Genomic DNA, 22,968 nt, shown 5'->3' with positions numbered 1-22,968 from the left:
ACTTTTGACATTCAACACCTTCTGTCTTCAGTCCCCGTGACCACGCAAGCACGCGAAATGTCGTTTTTTTTTTAAATTATGTAAAATAATTATAAGTGTATAATAATACATAGCTTCAATCCGTTAAAAAAGTGTTTTCTTTAAAGACGATTTTTTTATTTGAAAGACCTCCCATTATTTGAGAATATCGTTGAAACTAAACTAATGCCAAGTTAGGATACGTTTTTGATGGAAATAAAAGTCATAAAAGGGTGACAATATTATATTAACAGACTTTTAAATACAATCTTATTGCGTAACATTCAATTGTTCATAAGCACACGGAACAATATCAACTTTGGAATACTTTACCAATACATGCTGATTAAGACAAACCACTATTCTATAGCCCTGTTAAATAAATTCAAAGATTAACTAACTTTGGAAACAAAAAATATCACTTTTCACTTGAAATAGAAATGGTAACTGAAATCAACAAAATCAAAACCATCATCATATTTTGTGGTATAGTTCTAGAATCAAATAATTCGGGAAAAACCTTTTTTTTTGTAAAGTTCATTTGAATAAGGATTTTCGGTATCTATAATTAAAACAAATCCTTTAGCTGTGAGGTTGTCTAATAAACCATACTATTTGATATATGTTATAAGGATTTTTATTATTTTTTTTAATTGAAAAATAACCATATGCAATTATAATAGTAAATTTGTTTCATTAATTATCAGGCAGTGAGTATTCCCTGACACTAAAAACATTCAACTAACAACTGTTCATAATTAATTAATACATCTACGAAAAAAATATGAGCCTAATAACAGCCACCGAACTAGATGGCGCTACGCACCACATTTCAAATAATTAGCATAAAATAAGTAGAAATTATCTGCATTTACAGAAAGAAACCTATTAGTAATACTAGCCACTGCACACTAGATGGCGCTGATCACAAAGTTTGTTAACTGTACTGTGTGGTGGCCTTTAAGTAGGGTCTTTTAACAGCCTTAAAACTCAGTAAGCATTATAACTTAAATCCATTTCTAATTTGGTTTTCTTAACTAGTTTCCAATATTCTAACTGTCATGTAGCAATAGACAATGCGCATACAAACTAGATACGACTTCATAATAGTAGTTTTTTGTTTTTCTTTGTGAACACAACCGGGGTTCGAACAAACGACCTGAGGGTTGACAGTTGAGCGCGCTGAAAGGTCTCTCACACAAAGTGGTTTTAAATAAATAAGACTATCAGAAATTTATGACCTTATTGAAAGTTAAAAAATAATTTGGTTTAAATATTAATACTAATGAATTGTCAAGTTTGTATGCGCCATTTTGAAGCGAAACAAGGGACACCCGAAATGCTCAAATACACGATGGGCCTAAGGTCATTTTAATGCATTTTACTATCGAATATTTAACAGAAATTTGTTTTTCTATCGCTTGACTTGAGTCAAATTTGAAGATTTTTAATCCATAACATTTGTGTAATTTTAGACTTTCCAACGATAACGGAAATGTTAAAATGACAGTAAGCCTACTTCAGTGTGCCCTTAGCTCTGGATGCTATGTACAGAACAAATTAACTAATTCACAGACTAGATGGCGCTTTACCACATGTGCGTTTCACGAATCTCGCTGATAATTTGACCAGCGCGTTGTAGAGCCTGAAAGAAAATACACCAATAAGCCAAGACATTGAAATGTCAAGTGTCATCTGTCATAATTAACAAGTTATGGAGTTAGTCTCTGTTTATCTAATTCCATTGTGTATTAAAAATTTATGATATTTTTTTTTAATATTAATAATGATCTACGATCAATTTACTGACTTCTTTGACAAGTATCATATCAAGAGCTATGTATATTCTGCGCGTTGATCACAGAACACATTATTTTACTCGGATACAAAAATTAAATGGATGCTATTACCTTTACACCTCATTAGGGGCCGTTCAAGTATTACGTAAGCATTATTGGGTGGTTTTCGAATTTCTTACTTGGTGATTACGTTAACAGTAATTATTTACTTTTTTACACATATTACCCACACATTGTCTATGCTTGAAAACTAAATGCATTTCGCGAGGATTCCTACAAAAACTGAAAATTTAATTTGTTGACAAGGGGATAAGTTGCAGTAAATCTGCTCACGTAATACTTAAACGGCCCCTTATTGGTAAACATAAAAATAAACTACCTTAAGCATGTCGGCCGCCTCCTTCCTCCTCTGAGCGATATGTTCCGACTCGTTGAGGAGGCTCTCGGCCTGGTCTGACTTATAAAGGTGAGTCACCAGCTCCGACTGTAGATTATCCTTCACGTAGTTGACCAAGAAATGCATCACCGCTTTTGGCACAGAGTCCTGAATCGACTTCCGAACGATGTAGAAATACGACTTGATCAGTCGTTCTGAAATATTTATATTTTTTAGATTTACCTTTTTCATTCGTGAACGTACTATAAACCTCAAGTAGATATTTTTAACGTCGACGACGACCTTTAACGTCGATGTAGTATAATAAACGAATATTGGTATTATATTAAAATTGTCAAAGCCAAAAACGTAAATAATCTGTTAAAATAAAATAAACCAGTTTGGGCCTCGGTTATCTGTATCTGTTTCATGATCATATTAATCTAATAGGCAAGTAGGTGATCAGCCTTCTGTGCGTGACGCACGCCGTCGACTTTTTGGGTCTAAGGCAAGCCGGTTTCCTCACGATGTTTTCCTTCACCGTTCAAGCGAATGTTAAATGCGCACATAGAAATAAAGTCCATTGGTCCACAGCCCTGATTGAACCTACGAACTCAGGTATGAGTCACAGGTGGAAGCCATTAGGCCAACACTTTTCTCTATAATCTGTTAATATAGAAAAATAAACAGGTCGTTAGATTAGGTAATGTTCTTTATATTATTACAATATTCATCAATCTATGTTTGCCATACTCATTTAGTATGATGATCAGATATTTTAACAGAGGACCAAGAGCTTTTTTACGCCGGCTTTTTCTGTTGGCCTGAAGACAGAGGGTGTACTGTCTTCTTTGCCGATGAGTAGGGATGTCTACCAATTCAAATTTAATGACGTGGAATAAGTAATATCGTCGCTGTAGAACGATAACCTCGTATGTCCAGAGAACCAAACATTACAGGAAACAAAAAAAATGCTTCATTTCGTTAAAATATTATTGTGCTTTTGTTCATAGTTTTGGATGGTAAAAAGGATAGTATTATTAATAACATAAATAAGTCCTTCGTTCATTATACCAGTTAAATAATATAAGAGTCTAAAATAAGAAGAGTAAGAATACAAAATAAAGATTTTTTTGACATACGAGGTAATCATTTCTACAGTGACGATATATGTTTCGTATATTCCTTAATAAACATATTTTATTTATTCAACTAGTTTACGTTTTGATTGATGATTTTACATTCAATTATGATAATTTATAATAAAACGGTTTAAATCTGCTTTGAGGTTTATTATACGTTTATGAGTAGGTATTTTATACACCGTAAGCATGCAGACACAACATTAGTTAAACTGTCGTATTTGGATTATAATTAGTAATCAAAACACCAACTTTAAAATTATTTGGAAATCCTCGGCACTGAATAAAAATAACTTAGTAAATTAGACAATGATATTCTGCTAAATGTCTCAGTAAATTTATTTTATTAGCCCAGAACTGATTTGCAATTTTAAAGCCGGCGTAAGTCCCAGAACATTGTAACATTTAATACACAGTTTAAGTGATTGATAAGTGCAGGTGTGAAATTTCGTGATTGTAAAGTTTGTTACTCCAATTTGTAGTTAGAGTTCCAATTCCAGTCCACGTTTTATATCTCATTATAAAACGTGGATGGAATTAGATCATGATTGACCATAATTTTATCTATACCATTATTCTTAAGGAGTTTAGATCGTTATTTGTAGAGTTTTAAAATGTGTATAAATTTCGTGAATGCCCAAAACTGATATGTTTTGAAATTCACGTCCGAGTTCTGTAATCGTTTTCCCAAATATTTGGTAATATTTCTATAAAGCTTGAATATTGCTTTTAATAGAAAAATCTTCAAGTCGCTAGTACGACTCGTTTTTTGAGATATAGAGCCCGGGCTATATATGGACAGAGTATCTTTATCGGTGAATCGCTTAAATGACTTTGCTGGTGATAGACTATTACGAAGTGTTTATGAGTTTCTGTGAGCTATCCAATTTCAAAACCCAAGAAAGACAAATATTAATGAAAAAATCAATTCAATAATTTTTGTTCGTTTCAATCCTAAAAATTCCCAAAGACGTTCGTCGTTGAATCACTCGCTTAGTCGCGCTAAAAGTCTAGGCACGTGTACAGGCAAATCTATGGCCGACAAGCAGTAGGGAAGTGTCAAATCTCCTCTTTCCTAAAAATTACTTTACTTAAACTAGGTCTGTTGGGCTTGGTGTCTCCCGCCGCCCCGGGAAATATGTAGATTAGATGTTGAATAATACATACACAAGACAACACAAGTACAAACACAATAACATTCAAACTACAACATTCAACTAACATAACATTGAAATTATTAGATCGCTCTAAATACTATAAAGGTTGAACGCGCTAATCTATGAGTCTATGATAAAAAAATATCTATGAATATGTACTCTAAGCAGGGCTCAATAGGCCTGCCAATACAACAAGACCCATTGATCGCGGGTCATCACTATTATTAATTGTTTATTTAAAAATAGCGTAATGCAGAACTTGCAATTTTATAAGAATTATCTAAATCAATTACATAAAGGCAAAAGGGCGCCTTTAGAATAGGATTAAACAAATACCGACACAAAATCGGTGGAAACGACCCGACCTGCCATTGCAGAAATTAGTAACCATCACACAATAATCAATTTCTAACCCCGAATAATGGTGGTTGTGACTGCGTCATATATTTGTTCATCAAGTTTTTTAGTTAAATACCTCTCAATAACATGTCAACACAAGTTACATGAAAATAATAGTGCCACCCACGAAGATGTGTTCAAACCTTCTTGCTTTATGCCGTTGAGTTTAAAAGCGCACAATAGTGCGTTCGGTAAAGTCAACGTAAAAATTCCTTAAAAAATATATTTGAGATCGTAGTTTTCGCTCGTAATAAAGTATTAACTTTGAACTAACTGGAGATTGATTGACAAACGGTGGAAGTTGGTAATCATGATTATTACGTTTTCAAGGACGGAACACCAAATTCAAGATTATTTTTCATTAAACATTTGTAATATAATCTTATTGTATTGTTTTTGGTTAACATAGCTTTTACACATTGAAAGAAAACAATTTTTTAACCGGATTAAAGCTATTTGTATTATAAACGAATATTTTACTAATAATTATAAGTTTATAATAATACAAATTAATCCGGTAAAAAAAATGTTTTATTACTGTTATTGTCTAATTACACCCTGAGCAACAAATTTAAGATTGAATGTATTTCGAAATCCTTGAACAGGTTTGTAATTAAACATTAATTAATTGATTAACGGAAGTAACAAGGGATTTATTAAAGAAATTATGTTTCAGAAGAAAATTGGAACAAAAATATTTCTTGTTTTTTCTGGTTTTCGCCACGCAACCGCTAGGAGTTCTCGAAGAAGAGAAGCAGATAATAATACTATGATCATAAAAGTACTGAGAATATTTGTACATGGTGCACCCAAGCAATTGCGATGTCTGATGTCTTCGTGAATGTAACTATATCAAGTAATAATTTGGACAAGCGACAAGCAGATGAGAGGTGGCCGGAAACCAATAAAAAGCATTTCCTATATTCCTCACCGACTAAATCACCCATATGGTTCAAATGCATCATACTGATGCCTTCAACTGTCATTCGATTTTGAGGGGATATCTCGCTCCGTCCACCTAACATTACAAAATTATTAAATGTCATGAAATGTTTAATTAGTAACAGTGGTTAGTGAAAATAAAACGGCGAACATAAAACATCCATTAAATCTGGAAATCTAAGAAACATCAGAGATTGTATCCTCCAACGCGAACTTTTTCTCGAATGTTCCATACAAATGTGGACACGGGTATAAATAGAAAGAAGGTTAGGCTAGGTTACGTTTAACGTAACTTTTGTATAAGGATAAAAAATCTCCCCGAATCTGACATTATTTCATGTAATACAATACGTAAAGAATAATAAGAATTAAATTATGTGTCGAAAACTTGATCAGTGACTAGAAAACCAAAACGAAATGTTTACCCTAAGATTAAATGGAAACTCAGCGTGAACTATAACTCCAATACTCTTTCAGCGTACCGCAACGTGACAACTTTAATTAGAAAACAAGATCTAGCAGTCAGTCTGACTCCCGTACGTCAAAAACGTTTTGAATTCTGACAAACATGAGTTAAATGCTATAGAAATCCAGCTCGACGAACCAAATATAAAAATCCGGTTCGAAGGACTAAAATGTTCCTGGCTCAGGGGCTTGATTCAAACTATGTAAAAATGTTATGAATAATACATAATAATAATAGTTCGTGCATGTTTCTAAATTGGTCAGCCCATAGATTTACAAAGTTCGCGTCGGTCGATACACAATTATATTAAAGCACTCTTACAATCTCAAAAATTTCAATAATAATACGTAAGAAAAACTTACCAATAACATCACAGTCATGTTGTTCTCTATCAGAGAGCTTTCTCGATGTGTGACTCGGTACTTCGGGTAGAAGGTTCACAGGCTTTTGCGGAGTCATTGATCTATTTTCGGGACTGCCATTCATCTATAAAGATTAAAAATTATTTTTATACTCTCCACATTTAACGCTATTTAGAAATCTCTTCAAGACTTCAACAGAAAGGAAAAAAAGCTATGGTCCATATCCAATAAGTATCTCAAGTCACAATCTGGACAAAATGGTTTGACAGCTGTTGAAACTAGATTTAATTTTAATTGTCTTTCTACAATACGGGCCTAAGACTTAAGTGAAGTGAAGTAAAGTCTTAAGAATTAAGAGATAGCAGTGTTGGCGTCTCATCCCTGAGGTCATAGGTTCAAACCCCAGCTGTACACCAATGGGCCCTTCAGTCTATGCGCGCATTGAGTAAGTATTCACTTGTACGGTGATTGAAAACGTGAGGAACCTAATAACCAAAAACGTATGCCAGACATAAAAAGCTTGTCACTTACTCACTAATTCAGAAAATTATTACGAAACAGATACAGAAATCTGAGGCCAAGAGCAACGGTTGGAAGTCACTGGTGTTCTATATTAATAATACCAAAAAAGTATTTAAAATACAATTATTAAGAGGGGATTTACAAAATCTTGTATATTTTTCCCACACGGTATTCATAAAAAAATTCATCAACTGTAATCCATATCAGCATGGCCATAAAAAATAAGTTTCGTATTATATTTATCACAAATTAAAAATTATGAATTTTCCAACAACAAGACCTAATTCGTTTGAGAATTAATTATGATTCCTTTTCCATTAAATTTTATGGATGAGATAGATGACTCCCGTATATCATTTTAATTTAAATGAACGTGAATAAAGCTTTTACCTGTGGAGTCTGTGGCGATTCACTATTCTGTGCGGGCAATCTGTCATGTCCGTCAGTAATGGCCGGTACGTGCTGTAATATGCATTTATGAATGATTTTATTTTGCCAAACACTGTAGAACCTTCAAAAGTCGCCATAGAATTGGATAAATATACAATTTGGTAATTTATTATTGTTAAAAATTCAAAACTTGGGCAATTTACATGAAAATCTTGCATCGTATACGGTTTTATACGCAACATTAAGATTTATCATATACGCCGTGAATTGTAAGTTCCAGACTATGGTAAAACTTCTTTTGACTCAACCCGATGATATAATTTTTGTTTAATTACCATCACCAAATCCAAGGAATTTAACGCCACAGGTGTTCTACAGTGTAATCTTACAAGCTTAATGTGAGGTCTACGCTAGGATAACTAACCGAGGTAAAAACAATTAACATAACAAATTTGGTCTTATTGCTTTACGTTCGTCTCATATTTTCAGATAAGGATATCTTTACTAGCGCACAATGGGTAAAAGGCCGATCAAGTATTGCGTAAGCAGATTCACTGCAATTAATTCAAGTCAGCAAAAATAAGCAAAGCTCTCTCTCGCTCGGTCTAAAAGAATAGTACATAAACATATAATTTTTTTGTAGGAATCCTCGAAAAGCATTACGTTTTCAAGCATAGACTATTGTAATATGTGTAAAAAAGTAAATAACTGTTGACGTAATCATCAAATAAGAAAACCAAAGACCCTCCACACCCCTATAGTACTTACATAATACTTGAACTGCCCCTATATAAATTTTCATAATGGATGTATTTCAAAGTAACATTTGTTCTGTACTCTCAGCAACAATTTCGTGATCGTTAATATACGTAGATACGATAATGTTGTGTCTACCGTTTTAGATTCTGGTCATAGTATTTCCATTACATATTTTATTTATTATTTTAAAAAATCATTCCGTACTTGAGCAGTGTTGGCCTAGTGGCTTCAGCGTGCGACTCTCATCCCTGAGGTCGTAGGTTCGATTCCCGGCTGTGCACCAATGGACTTTCTTTCTATGTGCGCATTTAACATTAGCTCGAACGGTGAAGGAAAACATCGTGAGGAAACCAGCTTGCTTTAGACCCAAAAAGTCGACGGTGTGTGTGACTGTGTCAGGCACAGAAGGCTAATCCCCTACTTGCCTATTCGATTCACAAACGATCATGAAACAGATACAGAAATTTGAGACCCAGAGCGAAAATGTTGTAGCGCCATTGATTTATTTATTTAATTCCGTACTTAATTTCAATACACTTTTAGTGCTGTCATGGACTGCTAATTAAAATTAAAAAAAATAGAAATTTTACATAGTTTTTGTCTGCAACACACTATGAAACTCGGTTATCGTGTACCGGCTCATGCCTGCATTGAATAAAACCAAAATCATGTACTTCATTCAACAATGAGTCTGTGAAAAATATAAGTCTTAAAACATTGTCAACGTGGATTTCCCAATGATTATATTACGAATAACTGAACATCAACTCAAAATTCTGCCCACAAAAAATCCACTAAAATCGTTACCCCAAGTTTAATCTATTGGTGAGAAAAACGTTCCGTTACTCGTAATGTGAAAGAGAGCCCACTCTCTCTGTTCCAAAGCACATGTGGATGATATGACATTACCTGAACATCCCAAACATTAGCTAGAAACGCCAAAGTGGACCCCCTTTCACCCATTTGCCGGAGCAATTGGCGAAGGAGTAACTATACAAAAAAAATCCTATTAAAAATAACTTTCTTATCTATGGATACATGACCGACTTTCTTTTGTTTTTTTTAAAGTGAAACTTCTTTATCAGCGTTGAAAAAAAATTACCGTCACATTTTACGATTACGCGTCACATTTTTCCGTTGCGTTAGCGCCGTCTTTCGTCTTCCTTCGCCCTACCACGGTTGATTCGATGAAATACGAAGCCATTAATAACAAAAATATATAATAACGATAACAATGATAGTAATAATTATATTACCATTAATGAAATTCTGTAATAATATTAGTAGTAATAAGGTAAAATGAAATAATTGTATTATTTGTATTCATTTGTAAAACTAAAAATCAAAGCCTTTTGTTTAACTTTATCTAATTTAGCTTTATTTAACAAATTTCTGTAAAGTTGCATACAGTAGATCATTTTTCGAAAAATAAGGTCATAAAGAAGTTTCACTTCTTACGCGTGTATGCACACGCACACATTTTAATTTTTGTAACCAGACACGACTCAATGTTGCCATGTGTTATTTAACCTCAAGAAGTATTTTTTGTTTGCAATTACAGTATAACAATTTGAAGCTAATTTTTGACAAACATTTAACTTATTATTATTATAAAAACTTAATTTTAACTAAGCGATTAAGTTAGTTTTGTTAGGCTTGTTTCATCATAATAATAATGGTCTTACAAAGAATGATTAGTCACGGCAATTTCATTTCAAAGCGATATCTAACCTTTTAATAGCCTTTAGAGAAAAACGAATCACGTGCATGAATACGTTTAAAACAATTTGTGGTTTATTCTCGACAATCCAATTAATTGGGCAGAATCATTTTTGACTCATGGTAACACACTTAGTTGGTTAGTTTAAATTATTTAGTTAATATACACTTAGTCAACATTGTTGTTAATAATACCATGTTAGTGGCAACTTGAAACAACTCGAAAAAATTTTTGGCTTAATCTGGACAATCCAGTTAATTGGGCAGATTTTTTTTTAACTCATAGTAACACACTTAATTAGTTAGTTATAAGTATTTAGTTAATAGATACTTAGTCAACATTGTTGTTAATAATACCATGTTATCTTGAAATAACTGAAAAAAATTGTGGCTTAATCTGGACAATCCAGTTAATCAGGCAGATTTTTTTTTTGACTCATGGTAACACACTTAGTTGGTTAGTTTAAATTATTTAGTTAATAGGCACTAAGTCAACATTGTTGTTAATAATACCATGTAGGTGGCACCCTGAAATAACTTGAAAAAATTACTTTAATCATATTATGTACCGGCGATGTGGCTGGTCGATTGGGTTTGGTGCGAAATTCTTCAAAGCCGTCCGTACTTTTCAGTAAACCGGACACTAGAGCAGCCTCGCGGTGGAAATCCGGATGCTTCGTGTTTATGTACGCCAGTTCGATAGCCACTAGATTTTCCACCTGAAAAATATAATAAAATTGTACATGGAAATTTGTAGTAAGTCTCATTCTCCGCAAATATGGATACTATACTTGACAACGTTCATAGAAAAGATTATTGTAGCATAAGGTTTTCAATATACAATCACTTTTAATTGTTTAATCATTTCATTGAATGATTATACATCATTATGTATTTGTTAAAATTATGTATATACTATATGCTGTAACTAAATACTTCATTTTATATTTTATTTTATTTATTATGAAAAGTTTCATCTTTTTCTGTTATACTGTTCAACATAAAAATAAAGATTATTATTAAGTTGCAGAAATGTTAATGTTAAACTGAGAAATAAATTGAAATTGGCTTTAGTAGGGGCCTCCGTGTGACGTCACTAGAGCTACCACATTTGGACTTTTTAATGTGTTTCGTATTGAACAGAATTATTTAAAAAATTGAGTTTTATTTTAACCAAGTTCCCATCGGTACAGTACAGTAATATATATTTTAAATTAAATCCAAGATTTGCTTACCATAGCATTGGTGGCAGGCAGCCGTGTCCTCAACAACTGGGTAACGACGTCAACTATGCGCTGATGCAGCCGCGGGAACCTCAACAGTTCCTGCTGCACTTCAGTGCCGCAATGCTGCACAATACGCTGCATTTCTTCGTGAACCTATGTATATTTTTTAAATATATTATTTTTAACCAGTTGAAAGACAATTCTTCTCTCTATGTATATGTATCAATACTTTCTCATACACAAAATAAATAATAATAAATCAATGGCGCTACAACCTTTTTGGTCTCGGTCTCAGATTTCTGTATCTGTTTCATGATCATTTGTTAATCTAATAGGCACGCTTTCTGTTTCTGACACAAGCCGTCGACTTTTTGCATCTAAGGCAAGCCGGTTTTCTCACGATGTTTACTTTCACCGTTCGAGCGAATGTTAAATACGCACATAAACCTACGACCTCAGGGATGACAGCCGCACGCTGAAGCCACTAGGCCAACGCTGCTTCCTCATTCGGAAAAAATTAAAACCAGCACTCTTTACACCCTACAATCAACAAGCATCACAGACAGAAGGGCGATCAACTGTTTCAAAAAAAAAAAAATACCGAAGTTATACCAGATAACAAGCAATAGATGTAATGAAATAAATATGGAAATAACAATTATTTGCAATAAGTCAAAAGGGATCTAACTCGGAAATGCCTCAACTAAACGATGAGTCTCAGTCAGAAGTATGACGTCAAGCAATTTTTAGGAGATTCGCCCCCCTCCCCCCCACATGAATAGCGCCCTAACGTTTTCTGTACCGAATAGTAAAACGTTTCGTGACCACCCAGTGACTCTTTAACTTAAAAGTTACAACTACGTGGCGAAAAGTACTGGAAAGTCGAAAATAATATTAACAATCCCCGTCCCGCATCGTAACGTTTTACAAGAGGACACCCCCCCAAAATTCGTTACATAATACCTAAACGCTCACTTATCACTGAGTATGATATTACAGTAATCCGCTCTATAACGCGATTTTCGTCCCCCATATAATGCGGTTTTTTCTAACAACGCGGAAATTTCTCAAGTTACATATCTGTAGTGTGAATCTTATAACGATTTATCAAGTAAACAATTAGTTTTGTGTTTTGCGGCTGTTTTAATTCCGTAGGTATAAAATAAAACTAAATAACCTTATTAAATTCATGTTTTTAGTTTTTTCGGTTATACATGGACACTCCTACAACGACGACGTCTACCTTATAGAGGGGAACTGTTGCAAAATGAGAAAGGCTCAGATCGCTAGTGTTAATAAAATATAGCGAATAAAACAAATTAGACTTACAAGTTCAACACATCTCTGCGAGGGATCTTCAAGTCTTCTTATCTGCCTTTTAACGAGCAACTCAAACGACACCTCAGGTACAAATAAAGCAGGCCGAGGTCCAGTTGCATTGCGTATAGCAGTTAATATATCCATACGGGTTAAACCTTAAAACATTCGTTATTCGTTAAAGGTGAAAACACTACCACTGGTTAGGGGACGTTCAAGTATTACGTAAGCACTATAGGAGGGGCGGGGGGAGGGATTTTCTTATTTGGTGATTACGTCAACAGTGATTATTTACTTTTTACAAATATTACCCACACATTGTCTATGATTGAAAACGAAATGTATTTTCGACGATTCCTATTAAAAATGAATATACCTTTATTTACTATTATTTTTGAGAGCTTTGCTTACTTTTTCCGATAAGAGAATGGGGGGGGGGGGAATAATTGCAGTGAATCTGCTTAAGCAATACTTGACCGGCTCCTAAGTCACATTTTTGACTCTTTAATAGAGGAATTGGAGACAAAAAGGCTGGGAATAATACAATGACTAAGTTTTTGTTGTATCTCTTTAAGAACAGAAACTAGAAAAGCCTTCGTAGAAATGTATGCAAAGGGAACCACAAACAATTGTGAATGACAAACTTTGTTTATTCCTATACAAACATTTTTACACTAAAATGTCAATGTTTAATTGTAATTTGCATGACGTTTTTTAATGATTATCGATTTCTACATACACCTTTGACAGTCAAAATTTAAATTACACGTAAAAACATAACATTACGTAATATTTAAAGTACGCTACCCAAAAAATTTACAAGAAACATTGCAACGGCTACAAAAGCATTTATTTGCCCGAAATGTTTTATAGGGAACAAAGGACGTACATTTAGTATTTTCTTTTATTAAAATAACTTTTACACCTTTAAAGGAAACACTTTTGTAGGATTGAAGTAATGTATTATTATAAACTTATAAAGTACTTGCGAAAGAAAAAAGATTCTTCCCAAGATTGGTACGCGAAGCCGTTGAAATAAAAAAAACACCCCCATTTCAATAGAAAAGACGGCCTAAAATTATCAAACCCCTGGGATCCAAATTAAAACCCCAAGACAAACAATCCGCGAAAATAGAGGACACAGTGAGTCATTTCTGCAAAAAACCGTCATCTTTTAGTCGATACCAACTCCGGGGAAATAAATACAATCCGGTTGTGAGGGGAATAAGACTGAATAACTTGAAACTTGTATGAGAGTAAAATGAGTGCTGTCGTATTTGATTACGGGAGTTAAATAAAAATTTCATATTTGAAATTCGCAGCCCAGGATATATTATCAAAGTGTCCACGATGGTCACGGTTCCGCCGTGACCACTCTAGTGGTAGGTAGGACCTCGTTGTTTAGTATTATTTTGAAAATGCTTTGCTCGCAGCGAGGATTCGAATGCAAATTGTTTCCTTCACTAAGCGTATGTAATGCTACAGAAGGAGTCTGCAGGAAGAGAATGCAGCATACTAGACCATCCAAATTTACACAAGAAGTGGAATTTGGACTAAGCTAGTAAGTATTTAACTAAAACACTAATGTATCCCAATATACAGTTCTATTTCAACTTAACCCATGTATTTTTATGATATTTAGAAACGATTTTTGTAATAAAGCAAATTACACAGGCGTTCTGAACAATTATTATGACGATCAAACCATGATAACACAACAAATTTATTATGTAAATAGTTTTTATTGTAATATATCAATGTATTTAATCACCTTCCTAGAAGTTATTATAGATCACGGCCGTTTGCTTTCAAGAATGTCATTAAATTTTTAAAGGCAAGGTGTCTTTATAGGGAGAGTATTTAGACCATAAGTTTTGACAACAGTTATAAATGACTTAACTAATTATTATCGCATTGTTAATATTTATTATGTCGTCATGAAAATTAATATGACATTAGAATGCCTATAATATTTTTATATGGCTGACTGTGCGGATTTCCATAATTAATCGATCTAATTTTTTTATGTTACAGGAGGCAGACGGGCATAAGGCTAACTAAATGATAAGTGATACTGCCGCCCATGGACACTCGCACTGCCAGAAGGCTCGCAAGCGTGCTGCCGGCCTTTCAAGAATTGGTACGCTCTTTTCTTTAAGGATCCTAAGTCGACTAAGAATTAGTTGCCAGTTCTTCTCTTCCGTTGTACTCGAGTTGAGAACTGGCAGTAAATGTAAATTTAGAAGCATTTTTTCTGACGTTCATAAGCTTGATTGATTGATATATCATTAGTAAATAAGTTGTAAATTTGTTAGATGTCCTGTTACGACAAAAAGCTTTTTTATACTATATAATAAGAATATAAAAAATACTTATTTACGTGAATTAAAAATAATAACTAAAAAATCTCGTTAATGGACAATAAAAGGGATATTGTATATATAATGTCTTTATGTCAGTGAAATACATAGTGCAGTTAGAGTAAGAGCATTTTAGGACATTAAACTTAAATCCAGTTTCTGGAGCTGTCAAACCGTTTTTACTGTATCAAGTTTGACATATGACAACTCTCAATGTGACTTGACATACATATTAGAGTCAAGAACATATAATTGCTTTTGACATATGATTCACAGAAACGTGACTTAGCGGTAAGGGCCGTACTAATAATAATAACTGTATTTGGTTTTTTAAATTAATTTTTAAAAGGGACGTCAGACGTAACCATGGTTACGTGGCTGGTCACGTCGCCATGGCATCTCGGTGAGGTATGGCCCTAAGCGTCCTAAACGTATTGGATTTTGACTTAAGTAAAGCACTCACCAACTAAAGGATGTATGGAATCCAGAGTACGGCCAAAGGTCTCATGGAAAATATAACATATCCTAGCTCCACCACAGAGCTCCGTGGTTTCAATATTGCGTGCAGTGCCCTCTATCGTCGAACAGTAGGCACTGGCGAACTTTGTTATAATCTGTAGCAAAGTCTGCGATTTGTCTGACACGTCCTCGCCGTACGAGTTGAGGAGGGATTGGAATTGGGATATCATTACATTTACGCGAACCTGAAATAAATTTAGATGATCATTGCAAATGTTAATGTGTGACTACTCCAGTCATACATTTTCTGGCTTAATTGGCGCATGGCACATAGTAAGTTTAAAATAAAAAATGTGTGCGTGTACTAGTGTACACACGTAAGAAGTGAAACTTCTTTATGACCTTATTTTTCGAAAAATGATCTACTGTATGCAACTTTACAGAGATTTGTTAAATAAACTTAAATTACAATAATAACATAAATAGAAATAATACAATTATTTCATTTTACCTTATTACTAAGCTTATTACAGAATTTCATTAATTGTAATAGATTTATTACTATCATTGTTATCGTTATTATATATTTTTGTTATTAACGGCTTCGAATCTCTTCGAATCAACCGTGGTAGGACAAGAAAAAGATGGCGCGTAACGGAACAATGTGATGCGTAACAGAAAAAGATGGCGCGTAACGGAACAATGTGATGCGTAACAGAAAAATGTGACGGTAAATTTTTTCCCCACGCTGATAAAGAAGTTTCACTTCAAAACAGTGGCCGCTATAATATTTGTTTCTCATTTCTGTAACTATCTCGTGATAATTTTTCTTAGGTCAGCCTTCTAGGCACTTCTAGGCTTCTAGGCGTCCCTTACACAAGTCGACTTTTTGGGTCTAAGACCAAGTTTCCTTACAATATTTTTCTTTCACCGTATAAGCTAATATCAATTGTACAGACTGAATACCCATTGGTGCAAAGGGTTCAACCCTTAGAAACCCCTAGGGAGGAAGAACCTTAGGGAGGAGTCTCAGGCTGAAGCAACACTATATAAAAAATTCAAGCTTTGGAAGATATACTTCTTCTGGCGCGTTAGGGAAAAATTATAAGAGTAAATTTTTACGATGCGCGAGCACACCGTCACAAAAAACCGACACCCGCACAGCGTCACAAAAAAAGACACCGTCATCATTAAAAAAAAAATCCTTAATTATGTAGAAATATTTTTTTTATTTAAATAAACTTTATTTAACTAGATAATGCGTTATAATAAAACTTTCAATGTATTAAATACTTTTTTTTCTATTATTAGTGTCGTTTTTTCTACAAACATAAAATAAAATTTTAAAAAGATTTTCACCTCGTTACCCCAAAGAAGTATAACTTCAAACGGGTGTACATAGGGAGCGTTCAAGTATTACGTAACGAACTTAGGGGGGGGGGTCCTCTTGTAAAACGTTACGAGTATTGAATTACGCGTTATTGTTACTATTGTTTTAGGTATAGAGTCACTGGGGGTGGCCACGAAACGTTTTACTATTGGATACAGAAAACGTTACTGCACGTTTCATGGGGGGGGATCAAAAATCTCCAAAAATTGTGTGACGTAATACTTGAACGCTCCCATAACTACACACATGTTTTTTCTCACCTTAAGTTCTGGTAAACAGTCTCTTATATGGTGCATAAGTAGTCTGTTGAGAGTCTTGGCCAAGTGTGGAGTACCATTGCGAGTTGCGATCGTCGGATATTTTCTTTGGAGGTACGTCGCTTCGTCTTTTAGCGCATCCTACAAGTTTATTACGAACATTATATTTTATTGTTATCAACTATCAAGTTACACTGGAGTTATTGTTCTATAATATATAATATATATTGTGTTTGCAGCAGCCGTAGTCAGAAACATTACTGCCAGTTCACAAGTCAAGTTCGGCAGCAACGCAGTAATGCAAATTCGGCTCTGTACAAAGAGCTAACAACATATATGGCGAGGACGTAGAGGACGTTGAGGTGTTTGCTGCCGCGGCTAATAAATGGTCTACCCAATCAGATATTAGACAGCCTAACGCTAACCAACATCTTAATATATATAAATTACGCGTCACGATGTTTGTCCGCTATGGACTCCTAAACTACTTAACCGATTTCTATCAAATTTGCACCACGTGTGCAGTTTGATCTATCTTAAAATATAGGATAGCTTACATATATAATTCTACTGTACATGTATATGCCACTTAACTCCTCTTAAATGGAACGATTTGAATGATTTTTTTGTGGTTTAGATTCACAAATCAGCGCGACAAATGGCGCTGCAGTCGGTACTTTCATACTTTGTTTAATATCCTAATCGCTATCGCTAGTAAACAGTAAATTAAAAAACAAATTTTACATGCAATTGTCGCGCTTCTAAACAAGACTGCCTATGGTTACATTAATACAAACCACAGCGGTTTTCTAATGTAACATATTCTGATTATATTATTTTGTATACTAAAGAGAAGAAAAAAAAAGTAGAACCGGCAGTCTCCGTCACTTCTTAGATATATTACAGCAATAAGCATACAAAGACTGTACATTCTAACCCTTATTTTAAACAAATATATGCTTCGAGAACTGGCTGTAAATGTTCATTTAGAAGCAATTTTTATCTAGATAAATAAATGGTAATTTGAATAAGAGAGCGTTCAAGTATTACGTAACGAATTTGGGGGGGGGGGTGTCCTCTTCTAAAACGTTACGATACGGGGCGTGTATTCGCGTTACGCGCACTTTACACCACATGTTTTACTATTGGAAACAGAAAACGTTACGGTGCGTTTCATGGGGTGGGGGGGCAAGAATCTCCAAAAATTGCGTGACGTATTACTTGAACGCTCCCTCATGATGAAGATGACAGAAACGTGTCTGGACTAGGTGTCAAAAATACTAATAAGTACTATAAGTATGTGAAGAATTTAACAAATAAATAAATCAATGGCGCTACAACCTTTTTAGGTCTAGGCCTCATCTCTGTATCTGTTTCATGATCGTTTGTTAATAATAGGCAAGCGATCAGCCTTCTGAGTCTGACGCACGCCGACATTTTGGGTCTGAGGCAAGCCGATTTCCTCACGATGTTTTCCTTCACCATTCGAGCTAATGTTAAATGCGCAATAAAGAAAGTCCATTGGTGCACAGCCGGGGATCGAACCTACAACCTCAGGGATGAGAGTCGCACACTGAAGCCACTAGACCAACACTGCTCATTAAATGTGAAGAATTTAGTTACAAAAACAATACCGTAATAGTTTTCTTATCGATAATGTCTTGCTGCGATCGGTTGACGACACCAATGATTCCAAGTTTAACTGGAATTACGCGTCCACACAGTATATCTATCGCATCAGTGCCTGAAATAAAAACACGAACTATGAAATGACTAAAAGGTCAATACCGTATCAAGTTAGTTATAATATTTGTAAAAATTTTAACGGCCAATATTACAAATTAAATATAAATATATATAAATGTCCAAATTATTTCTCAAGTTACAATCTTTCTTTATCAAAATTTATGTATCAAAAACGAAAGTCTTGCTAGGTTTACATAACAAATAATGGTTTGACTAGAAGCATGTTGAAATAAAATCATCATGATTAATCAAAATTCCCTCCCACAAATGTTCAAGTATTACGTAAGCACTATTTGGGGGTGTGTGTCTTTGATTTTCTTATTTCGTGAGTACGTCAACAGTAATTATTATTTACTTCTTTACACATTGTCTATGCTTCAAAACGAAATCCATTTTCGAGGATTCCTACAAAACATTAGTGTTATTTTTGAAAGCTTTGCTTCGCTTACTTTTGCTGACAAGAGGAGGGGAGGGGGGGAAATAAATTGCAGTAAATCTGCTTACGTAATACTGAAATGAAACTAAAACACAATAAAACCTGATTTTTCTGGAAAGTTCTTTAAAATGTCGACTTGACAAATTTGTATCTTTTATAAATAGATCAGGAGATAAAATTCAACCATTTGAACCAGGGTTATATTTACACAGTTAATCATCAATATTCTTTTTTTAATTGCGTAATAAGAACCCTGAAACACCGACATAGTGGTACAAATGACCCAATATTGTGTCACTATCTCGCAGTCTATAAGATTAGTACATTAACAGTTTGCCTGAAAGAGATCACTTACGATCACTTAGAGATCACACGACCTTCACACTAAGCCGTTTTATTGGTTACTGAATTTTATAGTTTGTACATGTGTTAATAAATAAAAAATTATTGATGACTTCATAACATTAAGAAAATATATAGGTGAAAATTAATTGTATTACCTGCATCCATCAGGTCAAGTTTGGTAACAACAGCTAGAGTTCTCCTGCCATCAGGGTCCACATCCTTAGCCATTTTGATAGCCTCACTAGTGGCCATATCTGTGTTAGCAGCTGTCACAGCCAATATAATCGAGTTAGGATTGGCAATGTGTTTAAAAATGAGGTTTCTTATTTGATTTTCAATATCTTCCGGTTGATCACCTATTGGCACCTGTAAACACATTGTTATTCAAACCAACTTAAAATGACCAAAATAATTCAATGATTTAAATGGATACAAAATGTTTTTTATTTTCAATTATTACACATGTTTATATGTATATATTAATATTGACATATGTGAAATATAGTATTGAAATAGTTTTTGAATGCATGTTATGTAATTAAATATACAAGAATAGTTTAAATATATATGATTAAATGTGCAGATATACTGTAAAAAAAACAATAGCGCTACAACCTTGTTAGGTTAGGTTAAATTCAGTATGTTTCATGAACATTTGTTAATCTAATAGGCAAGTAGTTCTGTGCCTGACACACGCCGTTGACTTTTTGGGTCTAAGGCAAGCCGGTTTCTTTACGATGTTTTTCTTTACCGTTCGAGATAATGTTAAATGCGCACATAGAAAGAAAATCCATTGGTGCACAGCCGGGGATCGAAGCTACGACCTCAGGGATGAGTCGCACGCTGAAGCCACTAGGCCAACACTGCCCTCAGATATAGTGTAAACTCTATATAAAAACACTGAAGGGACTGTGTATTTTATGGAATTATTGAGTTGTCGTTAAATAGAGAAAAATATTCCAATTAGAAAAATAAAAAAGTATAGATAATCCTAGTTGTTAGTCAACAACAACCCACACATGCAAAAATCCCGGTAAACAAAAAAATGAATTTCTTAGAAAGTTTGTATGCATGATGCCGACAGTCGAGTTTATTGCGGGCTAGGATAATAAAGCGACACACAAAAAAACGTACACAACTGCGCAGTTTTAATAACTAATTTTAGCAACTCAACATTACCTATATGAATAAAGAATTTTTAAATCAAGGGACGCTACACAGAGTTTCACACTATACACTGTATTTAAAAAAAACATTACATTTAAAAGATCAATAGGTGTCAGTGTAATTTTATAAAATTTTATAAAACAACATATTATTACACGCAACATATATAAGGAAATCATGAAGGAAAAATCAGTTTACCTTGGTAATACCAGGAAGATCCACAAGTGTAAGATTTACGACTTTGGTTGAGTAAATCTTTAAATTTATTGGTTCTGGACAAATGCCTTTATTGTTTCCAGCCATTCTATCTGTTTCCCTATCAATCTCATCCCGTATCTGGTCGAAATCTGTGTAAATCTTTTCTTTTGTATGCAGAAACTTGCCCCATTCTTCTAAATTTACTGTACCTGAAACAATAAAGATTAAACCATTACTCTATTTTCACTGGTTATTTTATGATAGGTTAGTTTGTTAATTTAGTGAAATAAGGTGATTTATCCTTTAAACTAATTTTAAATTACAATTGTTACAAGTTATCTTCACAGTGAATCTATGTCATATTGCTATCAATAAAATTGGATAAACAACTATAAAAATATTCAGTTGAAAACACTAACACAATAGACAAGTAACACATCTGTAACGTATTGCTAAGGCAATACTTAATAAAAAAAAATTGGTTCCTGCTAGTATGAAGCCAGTTGTCAACTTGTAATGGTTGATTGTTAATGGATAAAAAGGCGATTGAATAGGACATGAATCTACACTAACCTGACGTAAATGATTTAGATAGCTGAGAAAGGGGATTCCATGACTCAGTCCCAGCCTGCTGGCTTCTAATTACTGAAGTTATTATTATTATTACAAATTTAAATACACCTACACAATTAATTACAACATAATTGAATTATTATATTTAAATAATATTCTAAATACTAATTTCTATTCTTAAACTATATGTTACAGTTTAATACCCCCTATGGTGAGATATCTTATGATCAAGTATTGTCTTAATATATTTATGATAAGGCAGACTATTTAAACCCAAGTCAAGTAAAGAATTAAATTAATTTTCAAAATAAATTCCTTATTTCAATCATGTGATGCAAAAGTGATTATTCTTAATAGTTTTTAATAGAAGCAATTAAATAAGCGAGTTTTATTCAATATAAGGAAGTTCTTTGCATGTTAATAAATCATGCAATATTCCAATGAGTGAGGATGTTGTTATTGATCTAGTTAACACAACAGTGTGGGATTATATATAATTATCATTGTGTGCATGACATTGAGACTACATACAATACATAATAAGTATTGCTTTTCAATAAAGACTTCATTTTCTTGATAAAAAATGTAAACAATCATGATTCACTGAACTTGTAATGCAACCATTTCATAGAACAAAGGAAAATGTGAATAGCAGATTATAAACTAAAATTCTATTGTGACTTTTGAACATATAAGCATTCTAGACTTCATGTTAATATATCTTTAAAGGTGGAGGGTTTTTTTTACCTTCTTCAGCAGATCGGTGTTCTTTGCTATCTTTAGGGCTGTAAACTAATTGAAGAATAAGTGGTCGTCGAGTCACAATTCCTGGACCCCGTGGTAAGAAAGAACGTCCAACGAGGCTTTCGATAACTGAACTTTTTCCAGAGCTCTAAACATAACAAATTGGTTAAAAATGAGGATAGAAGATAGAACTACATATGCATATCAATAATTTGTTTACGGTTGGATTAGCAATGATAGAAAGTTATAAAGTTCTTTATTTCATAGAGAAATATCAGTTACAGTTATTTTCATGAATAAGTGAATGGGGACAATGATCAGAGATGACATACATATTTACATAACCATTGTTCTTGTTTTTATCGATTGAAAATAAAAGTCTTTTACTAGCTTCTAGAAAAGAAATTAAAGGAATTTAAATAAGTAAAAGCATGTGAACCTGAGTTCCCAAGACGACAATCTGAGGTAATTGGATGGCATCAGCTCCAACAGTGTTGAAGACGTCTTGTAATTTATTAATAACTGGTATAAGGGCTTCCATGATTGATTATATTTTTATAATATTTTCAATTAAATTAAACTTTTTTAAGATACGCGCTATTTAAGTTATTTTTATATAGATGAGTTCACTTTTTTATTGTAACTATCAAAACACAAAAACTGACCGGTAAAAGTCGGCCATATTGCTATAAATCTAGA

At 33.6% G+C, this 22,968-nt stretch overlaps 1 protein-coding gene across 9 annotated transcripts; it reads right to left on the bottom strand.

Moving 5' to 3' along the window:
• Positions 1 to 247: 247 nt before the first annotated feature.
• LOC123715752 (dynamin-1-like protein) lies at positions 248 to 22,968 on the bottom strand. 9 transcript variants are annotated; one of them, XM_045671007.1, is made up of 17 exons: positions 22,709 to 22,968; positions 22,273 to 22,417; positions 21,526 to 21,597; positions 20,953 to 21,161; positions 19,743 to 19,953; positions 18,695 to 18,804; positions 17,064 to 17,201; positions 15,418 to 15,658; positions 12,607 to 12,752; positions 11,287 to 11,430; positions 10,603 to 10,770; positions 9,242 to 9,322; positions 7,574 to 7,645; positions 6,662 to 6,785; positions 5,823 to 5,909; positions 2,197 to 2,408; positions 248 to 1,663 (listed from the first exon to the last, which is right to left on the bottom strand). In XM_045671007.1, the coding sequence occupies exons 1-17, from the start codon at positions 22,808 to 22,810 to the stop codon at positions 1,607 to 1,609; spliced, it is 2,319 nt and encodes a 772-aa protein (XP_045526963.1). In that variant the 5' UTR covers positions 22,811 to 22,968; the 3' UTR covers positions 248 to 1,606. The 9 variants fall into 9 exon arrangements, with proteins under 9 accessions (XP_045526963.1, XP_045526966.1, XP_045526965.1 ...); XM_045671010.1 differs by lacking the exon at positions 5,823 to 5,909; XM_045671009.1 differs by lacking the exon at positions 9,242 to 9,322.

The sequence above is a fragment of the Pieris brassicae genome, chromosome 10 (genome assembly GCF_905147105.1).
Source record: "Pieris brassicae chromosome 10, ilPieBrab1.1, whole genome shotgun sequence".
NCBI classification, from domain to species: domain Eukaryota; kingdom Metazoa; phylum Arthropoda; class Insecta; order Lepidoptera; family Pieridae; genus Pieris; species Pieris brassicae.
Note: the sequence above shows the minus strand (reverse complement) of the source record. Positions and strands in the feature narration are given on the sequence as shown.